The sequence below is a fragment of the Dioscorea cayenensis genome, chromosome 16 (genome assembly GCF_009730915.1).
Source record: "Dioscorea cayenensis subsp. rotundata cultivar TDr96_F1 chromosome 16, TDr96_F1_v2_PseudoChromosome.rev07_lg8_w22 25.fasta, whole genome shotgun sequence".
Lineage (NCBI taxonomy): Eukaryota > Viridiplantae > Streptophyta > Magnoliopsida > Dioscoreales > Dioscoreaceae > Dioscorea > Dioscorea cayenensis.
Genome location: NC_052486.1, coordinates 17911395 through 17920736, shown reverse-complemented (window position 1 = coordinate 17920736; position 9342 = coordinate 17911395). Strand labels below are relative to the sequence as shown.

The 9342-nt window shown below is 36.5% G+C and overlaps 2 protein-coding genes across 4 annotated transcripts; one reads left to right on the top strand and one right to left on the bottom strand.

Moving 5' to 3' along the window:
- Positions 1–380: 380 nt before the first annotated feature.
- LOC120279416 (DNA (cytosine-5)-methyltransferase DRM2-like) lies at positions 381–5627 on the top strand. Of its 3 annotated transcripts, none has more exons than XM_039286348.1 (8): positions 381–595; positions 681–815; positions 937–1033; positions 1153–1199; positions 2277–2390; positions 2782–2881; positions 3756–3853; positions 3951–5627. In XM_039286348.1, the coding sequence occupies exons 1-8, from the start codon at positions 593–595 to the stop codon at positions 5151–5153; spliced, it is 1797 nt and encodes a 598-aa protein (XP_039142282.1). In that variant the 5' UTR covers positions 381–592; the 3' UTR covers positions 5154–5627. The 3 variants fall into 3 exon arrangements, with proteins under 3 accessions (XP_039142282.1, XP_039142281.1, XP_039142280.1); XM_039286347.1 differs by having other exon boundaries at positions 3756–3856; XM_039286346.1 differs by having other exon boundaries at positions 3756–3859.
- Positions 5628–6136: 509 nt separating this feature from the next.
- LOC120279385 lies at positions 6137–7061 on the bottom strand. The gene has a single exon (XM_039286317.1). It carries the CDS (start codon positions 6960–6962, stop codon positions 6408–6410), a length of 555 nt encoding a protein of 184 aa, XP_039142251.1. The 5' UTR covers positions 6963–7061; the 3' UTR covers positions 6137–6407.
- Positions 7062–9342: the final 2281 nt, after the last annotated feature.

Below are 9342 nucleotides of genomic sequence, written 5' to 3'. Positions count from 1 at the left end.
TGGGTCAATAAAAAATTTAAATTGAGAAAATAATAATAATAATAATAATAATAATAATAATAATAATAATAATAATAATAAGATGGGCTTGAGCCAAACAAAATACTCAGCTCGTCATCAACACTACAAATCATGATTAATGAATTAGTACAACTCAAATCTCGGAGCAATTGCATGGGCGAGCCATTCCACGTGTCAAAGCAGACCACGAGTCTGTTAGAGCGGCAGTGTACCATGATCACGCTATTTATGCCTTTCATTTCTCGTATCATAGAATCTATCATCCTCGCCGTCCGATCTGCCTTGAGATCAGATTAATTTCGATGCAAGCTCGCCGTTCTTCCAGTTTTCCCTTCCCTTCCCTTCTTCCTCGTTTCCCATCCCGCGATTTTCAGACTTCTCAGAGCTCTCTCTCCAAACAACCAAAACCCTAACCCTAGTTTCCGATCCCTCGACGGGAGAGCATCACTAGCAGGAGGAGGAGTTTGGATTTTGGTTCCGCCCTTTGGTCCTCTGTTAATCTTAGGACGGATATATATCCTTGTTTCCTCGAGTCTTTTCTTTATTTCGTTTCTTGAGGGTTTGGAGAGAAATGGTGATTTTTGCTCTGGTGTTGATCTTTTCAGCATTTTCCTTTTTACCTAGCTTCTTGTTTGTATAATCGGGTTTGTTTTGGTTAGGATTGGATGACTGATAGTGAAGAAGATGAGCGTTTTGAATGGGATACCTCCGATGAGGAAGAGGAGATGAGCAAAGGTAATAACCAGGAAGGCTCTTCTGCACCGCCGATTTCAGTCTCAGTCCCTTCACAGGAGGTATCAAGTGTTTATCTTGGACTGGAATCAAGACAAATCAAAATGTTTAGAATTTTATTTGTAAGTGATTGTTGGATTAATTCCTTTGGTTTTTGAATGCGAAATTTGTTTTATTTTCAAGTTTGTTGAGGCTGGTTCTTCTCGGAGTAGTTTGTTATTGCATTTTGTGGGAATGGGGTTCTCAGAAGACACGGTGGCCAAGGCAATAAAAGACAATGGTCTGTTTTTCTTCCTTTTTTTTTTATTTTTTGGTCCATTTTGATAAATAGCTGTATGATTTACCCATGTTTCTAATGAAATCAATTTGATGTACTGTTCCTTGTTCTTCTGTTTGCAGGAGAAGGACAACCGGAAGTTATATTGGAAACTCTGCTTACATATGCGGTGAGTGTTGGTTATTTATTGGATTTGTTTAATAGAGCTATAAATTTTTTTCTTCATTTGGAAAAGTTACTATTAAAAAAAGTTGTTTTTCTTACACCTGGGTGCTAATTTTATGCTCATTGGTTGTGAAATGAATTTCTGATAATAGAATGTTGTTGCACCCAAATATTCATTCCTTCTTTGGCGCAGGACATAATTAAATTTTTACTGAGAAAAAAGAGAACTGAGTTAAAATTAATTTAAGAGTATAATGCCTGAATCACCGCCCAACAACAAGGGTTGGTATTTTATTTTCCTTTCAACTCAAAATTTGATGATTTTGTAGTTTGGCCATATTTATAAAAAAAAATAATGACATGTTGAACTTGGAAAGATTGACATTCCTGTAAAGAAACAGAGAAAGAGCATGAATAAATAAATCAAGAGTGTAATTTGGACCTCGCTTCATCAGTGTATCCGTCCTGATGAAATTACATTTTTACATCTTTCCTAATTAAGTTTTTTTCTTTTTTTGGTTTAATAATATGATTTGTATTTGGGCTTTATTGGTGTGGTTGTACTTCACTCCTTGTGTCATGGTGAATATGCAATTAGTGGTGCATGTCTTTTTGGCTCAAACTTGTGGTGTGTGCTTATATGGTTAGAATGAGAAACAACAGGCTTCTGACAAAAATGAGGAAAGTCATCCATGATTCGCCATGCATCTTGCATTGCAAAGAATGCAGTTTTTGGCAAATTTAGAAATCATATATGTGACTTCCATAAGTGTTAATTTGAGGACGCGGCATATAGCATTATAAACAAATTAGAGGCCACTTATTGATTAGGTGAGCATTGAGTTATTTGTAAATGATCTGCTCAAGACCATTAAAGTTCAGGTCTTCAAGTAGATATTATACTAGCCTTATAGAAATCATTTAAAGGTCAATTTTTTTAAACCTATTTGTTATTCCAATAACATTTATTATATTTGTGTTTTTCCTATATATTGAGACTTTGGTAGAGAGTTCCCGTACTTTTTATATGGTCTTGATTGCTTACCAGGAATTAACGTTAATTGACATTTTCACCTTGAAGGCAATTGAAAAATCTTCTTTGAACAGTGAACAATCACCCTTAGATTGTTCCCTAGAAGGTGAAGAGGACGTTTTGGAGGATGATGACTCAGATATGAGCAACTTTGAAGATGAGGTGATTTACTTTAACTGGCTTTATGAAAGTACTGGAACTTACAAATATAGCATCACTACTTTTATTGCTTTGTCGTCAATATGAAATTCTAGATCTTGCCACAGTTTATTACTGTTCTCATATGCTTGTGCATAGGACGATTGCCTTGAACTTTCTCGACGATTTGTTTCAGTTGCTTTACACAGGAAGAGTTGTCAACCTGATGTGTTTGAAAGAAGAAATGTTGTGGCATTAATGCATGTTTTTGGGTTATTTTCCAACTTTCAAATACATGATGAAACGTATAACACCATTGTTTAGCCTTGCCCTTGTTATATCATTGTTGATTGTTGCTATTCCATCAGCTTACGTGAAGTTTGACTTCTTTTACTTTTATGTTGGGCCTGTTCAGGGATGCACCGAAAAGTCCTCTGATAAGGACATGAAATTGTCAATGCTAGTGGAGATGGGTTTTCCGCTGGATGAGGCGTCATCCGCAATTGATCGTTGTGGTATTATGTTTGCTTCTGGCTCATTGTTAATTAGTTTAGCTTGTTCCCTCTTATTCCTGCCTTGTTTTGTAGGAAAAAATTTAAGCTCGTCTTTTGAATCATAACATGGCATTTCATTATTCATACGAGAGTGATTCTTGCTTTGTCTCTCCTCAGAGCTCTGTTCCGTCCATCCATAACATGGCATTTCATTATTCATAGCAGAGTGATTCTTGCCAGGCCAAATAAAGTGATTTAATAAAAACATAAAATAATATTTAAAAAAAAAAACTTTAAGTCCAGCTGCAGTGCACCTTGGCCCAGGCTAGACTTAGTATTTGTAGCATTTGACCCATAAGGACAACCTATGCACCATGAACCTACCTCTAAAGCTACATGCGAGAAACTTACCATGAAAGCTGACTGGTCTATAAGATTTACTGTCAGAATTTTATATATTACCAGTCGAATTACCTTTTTGGTTGAATTACAATTATATGTTTTATGGGAGAATGCATTTTTACAGGGATAAATGTACTCTGTAAATTAATTTTAAGAATAATAAGCTGCATTTAGTCAAAAGTTTCAATTTTTAATTTTTTTTTTAATTTCTGATTTTCTTTCACAGTGTGTATAAGTGAGATATGTGTGAAGGTAGTGGCTTGTCACAATGTCAAAAAGATAAAAAAAAAAAAAAAAGTTTCAAATTCTTCAATTGAATCTCCTGATCATCAGGATGAGTTTCAGAAACGGAAATTATTTCTTCAAGCCTGCATGTTTCTGAATTCTTTGTTGTAGCATTTAAGATTGTGCTTGTGTGGATCCTCATGCGTGCAGCTCCTTGTTTCGATCTTGACTCATTTACATGACCCTTTTTAAATCCATTTTAAAACAGGCTCAACTGCCTCTGTTTTGGAATTAGCTGATTCCATCCATGCTGCGCAACTGGCAGCAGAGAGTGTGGACATAGAGGGACGGAATACCTCAGCTCCGGTTGTGGTGATATCTCCATCTTTAGTTTGATTAAACACAAAACCCGTATATTTAATTAATTTGACTCATATTCATTTGGTAATTTTCCTTTGAGCAGCCAAGGTCTAGTTTCATTAACGGGTCCTCGATCAAAAAGAAAAGAAATTTGTTAGAAAACCAGCGGCTGAATAGACCGGTCCATGGCCACAAAATCAAAAAGTTATGTTCTCGACAGTCCGAAGTGAACGATGAAGGATTTTCCTCATTGCTGAAAATTCCAATGCCTATGATTGGTTTTAGTGTTCCAAATCAAAAGACTCAGCTAGCGCACCGTAAGCTTCCAGAAGCGGCCATTGGCCCACCATACTTCTACTATGAAAATGTGGCCTTGACTCCCAAGGGAGTCTGGGATACAATGTCTCGCTTCCTTTATGACATAGAACCGGAGTTCGTTGATTCCAAGTATTTTTGCGCTGCTAACAGAAAAAGAGGCTACATTCACAACCTCCCCATTCAGAACAGATTCCCTCTTCTTCCACTCCAGCCTCGAACCATCAAGGAAGCGTTGCCAATGACTGAAAAATGGTGGCCTGCTTGGGATCCTAGGACTCAACTGAATTGTCTACAGACTAGTATCTCAAGTGCTAAAAACACAGAGAGGATTAGAAGCACACTTGTTAAATCAGGTGATCCACCTCCTGAGAGAGTCCGGCAGTATGTGATCAATGAATGCAAGAAGTGGAACTTGGTCTGGGTAGGATTGCACAAGGTTGCTCCATTGGAGCCAGATGAAATAGAAATGTTGTTGGGTTTCCCTAAGAATCACACTAGAGGTGGTGGCATTAGCAGGACAGACAGATACAAGTCCTTGGGGAATTCATTTCAGGTGGACACAGTCGCCTACCATCTCTCTGTCCTCAAAAACATGTTTCCAAATGGGATTAACGTGCTCTCCTTATTCTCTGGTATCGGTGGAGCTGAAGTTGCTCTTCATAGGCTCGGAATTCATTTGAAGAATGTCGTTTCTGTTGAATTATCAGAAATTAATAGAAACATAATTCGTGCCTGGTGGGAGCAGACTGATCAAACAGGGAACTTGATTGAACTGCCAGATGTGCAACAGCTTAATGGTGATAAACTTGCGCAGATGATTAACTCATTTGGCGGTTTTGATCTTGTAATTGGTGGGAGCCCATGCAACAATCTAGCAGGCAGCAACCGTCTCTCCCGAATTGGACTTGAGGGTAAACAATCTTCTCTCTTTTATGATTACTTCCGCATCTTGGATCTAGTAAAGAATATTATGGGGAAGAACATATGATGGCCAGTGATCAGATTTGCTGCCAAGGATGTAATGCATGCATCATAATTTGAGGCATAACATTGGATCCTATTGATATCACAACGCACTTCAGGCTTTATCTAAATGCTAGGAATCTTCAGAGTTACTAGGCTGGGCCTGTATAACTTTGAGGTTTGTTTCTTTATACTCGGTTTTACTCCTTACAAACTCAAAGCAGTTTTGTTACCAGTTCAGCGGTGAAGTGCTCCTTGTGCAAAAATAATTAGCGCCCTATTTGTTAAAACTTGGAGGTTTCTCAGGAGGTAGTACTTCATTGACAAAGATTTTTTTTTTTTTCCTGGCGAAATCAGATAAATTTACGTCCTTATATAACTTGTAAGCAGGTGTTATTTTTTAGATTTTTTTTTTTTAAATCAAATTAGTATACTGCTGGAGAGCAGGACCTGATTCTTCTCTTTAAAATTTTCATCAACTTAGTAGTGACGACTTTTATCTGCGGTGATGGTTACTAGCATTTATGAGCATCGTACCCTTTTATTTTAGAAATATATTACATTAAAATGCACTGATTTCTTCAAACTTTTTGACATTTTTGGTTTGATTTTTATTTTGTTGCCTTTGTTAGATCATGTTGCATTTATTTCCCAATTTGAACTTCATATGTTTTTGTGGAAAATCTGATGACAACGGTGCTATGTCCACAAGAGAGAGGTGGTTGACTGTTGTATTAAACTAATAATCCACTGATCACTTATTAAGTCTATTCAAACTCCTCATGAAATTTATTGTAATATTGTTTGAATAGAAGTAACGAGAATTAGATCAAACTTTGTATGAACAAAATTGCTAAGAATTACACCATCTTTTTATAAACTTTCCATGAATTGAATGAAGTCACGGGCTATCAACCATATCCTTGTGATTGAAAGCTTCATTAAAGTTTCACGTATTTCATCCCAAAGAAATGAGAAATAATTATAAATATATATAAACTGAAAATGAAAGTTACTGCAAAAAATAATAATAATAATAATAACCCAAAATAAAACAATTCCTCCAATCTACAAATATATTCCTAAAATGGACATGGCTAACAAGGCTCCAATAAATACAAATCACACTTCCCACCTCACCCGGGCTCTCCGTGACCTCAATTTATTCCCAATCTGTCCCCACTCAAACATCCCCCACCAGGGGCATTCTGTGCACCAAACCAAACCCGACAACGAGAAAGCTGCACCAACCCATAACTCACCCCAAGGGGTATCTCCGTCAAATCAACCCATGGCTTACCAGCGGCATCGGCTCCGGCGCCATCGCGGCTGCGCTCTCAACTCCCTTGCAGCTCAGAGACCGGATCAGCTTCCACGGCGCCCACCGGCTCCCTTCCAACTCCCCCGCCTGCACCCCTCCTCGCCGCCGTATCCTACTCCTGATCTCACTTATCTCCATCGCCGGCTCCGGCATCCTCACCGAGCCAAACAAGAACCAGTACCACTTCGGCTTCGGCTTCACCGCCCTCGCCACCACTGGAGACGAGTCTGAAGCCGCGCGCCTCAGCTGCCAGTAATCTCGGCGACGAAACCGATCTATCCCATCCACTGACTCCGATCGCCGGTGACGTTCCCGGGAAACCGCCGTCGCGTTGCTGTGGTTCCTCCTGAGCGCTGGCGGCGTAGGGTTCGACGGGATCATCCGGCCACGAGCGAAGATCTCGTCGGCGCAGCACATCTCCGGCGCAGTGGCGCCGTGGGAGCTGAACTCGAAGTGATCCGGCGATGGCTGGATTTTCCGGTGGTGATCGCTGCGGCTATCTCGACCGTTCATTGGGCTAGACGTCGAGATGCACAAATCCCGACCGTTAGATCCCGCGGCTCGTTTGGTCTCGTTTGACGGGTTTCTAGAAAGAGAGGTTGAAATGCTTTGGGTTTCCGGGGCTTGTTATTTATAGGGCCATTGTTTACTGTTTTCCGGGGCATTTTGGGATTTCTCCACTGAAATTACTTGTCTGTCCTTTTTTTATTGGAAAACATTTTTGAGGTTTTATTTATTTAATTTTGTGAATGTTTTTGGTTATGTAATAATACTACAACATTTTTGACATAGTTTGGAATTCATATGATCTCAGACTAACACAATCAAATTCGGTGGCACCATCAAAGAGGTTCCGATCAAGACAGACTAGAGTCTCTTTTTTTTTTCAAATTTTATTATAAAATCAAAACACAGACTAGAGTTTTTTTTTCAATTTTATTTTAAGACTTTAGTTTTAAACGAATTTAACCTATTTTTTATGGATTTTATTTTTGTATTTTTTTGTCATTATTTTTTTTGTAATTATTCTTTTGATGTAATCCTTGTATGTCTTTTTTTTTTAATTTAATACAAATAATTTATCCACCCTTTAAAAAAAATTAATAATAATGTTACAACACATTGAAATTTACTTTTGTGTCAATCATTGGATTTATGAAAATTTAGTATTCTTGACCACTTGATGATTTATAAAAGATCACATTACACTAATAGAATGATTTTTAATTCAAATAAAACAAACAACTTTTTGGGAATGATGTAAGCTCTGTTCTTGTCTAGAGAGCAAACAATGCAAGCTATGAACCCAATTGCCATATGTGATCAAATCACGTTAACATAGACAATGATCCTGACGTCAGTCATAAGTTTACAATGCTAGACTTCTTCATTGGTCTTTTGATCAAGACCAAAAACATAAAAACCAAGATTTATTTTCATATGCACCACTTACAAAAAAACCAAAGCACCAAAGCCTCCTCATTTTCTTTTTAACAGCTCATAGTACGCACATAAATTAGTACAAAAACTATAACATAAAAAATACATGATTATATATTTACATAAAGAATAAATAATTTGATATTATAATCATCGGATATTAACATTTCACTTTGCACTATTTATTATATTATATATATTACTGTATTATTGTATCATGATACTTAGATTTAATACTGTGCACATGTACTATTTATGAGATGAGATTTATAATCCAACAACTAAAATACAAACATACATAATCCAACAACTAAAATATAAACATACGTAGAATTGAATTCTACGAATTTTGATAAAGGATGCGGCGTGTTTATATATATATATGTAAGGCTAAAAGAACCATATATGATACTAAACTTAGAAAAGGGTAAATTTGTAAATGCAAAATATATCCGAAAGAGAAAGGGTCGTTGTTGGATGGGATATATAGAGAGTGATAGAGAGAGATATATATATATATATATATATATATGATTTCCTTGTAATCAAAGACAAAAAAGGAAGAGGTATTAGATTTAAAGCCCCACATTCGTCGGGTGCTCGCCAAGCTAACCGTGTTGGCCAGTCTACATCTTCTTTCTCTCTCACACACACACACTTTTTATTCAATTTGCTTTCTTGCCGCCATGAATTCCAGGCCTTTCTAGAATAATCAAACAGATTAACCATGGTTAGGGTTAGTCTTAGGGTTAGGGTTAGGGTTAGGGTTGCATTGAAGATCACCTACATAGAAATTTCCTTGAGAAAAACAAAGGGAAAAAAAATAATGCTTGTTATGCTTATTTGCTTAATTAACCGACTTTTTTTATTATATATGGATATAAAACAACACCTTTTTTATGACAAATTTGTATTATAGAAGAATTACATGTTATATTTAAAAAAAAATTCATTTGTAATCAAAATATTTGTGGAAATGATAATGAAACTATTTTATTTGCACACAATTAAATTTTCTTGCCAACGACCATTTGGTTTATTGGCATTGGATCCCTTGCGTAGGTTGTTCTCGGATCCCTTGTGTAGAGTGTTCGCCTCGAGTGTCAAGCGTGGCTCCTCCACGTGTTCGTCCCTGGGTTCCGGCGCTTGTCATCTTTCTAAAAAAAACAATTAAATTTTCTTATAGGAAAAATTATTTGGTGGTTCATGTGGTTTGTTTATAATTTAATAATTTTTATTAAATTGATGAACGACATTCAAATACTTTTATTATGAAATAAAAAATATTTAAATAATTAGAAAAATAAAATATTAAAAGAACCTTCTACAAATTCATATATTCACATTTAAAGAGTATTATATCAATGCTTCTTTTACTTGTTTGATGGATAAGTTTGAAATTTTTTTTATAGTTATTCTTTTCTTTATTAAGTAGATTAAAATCTTTACATAT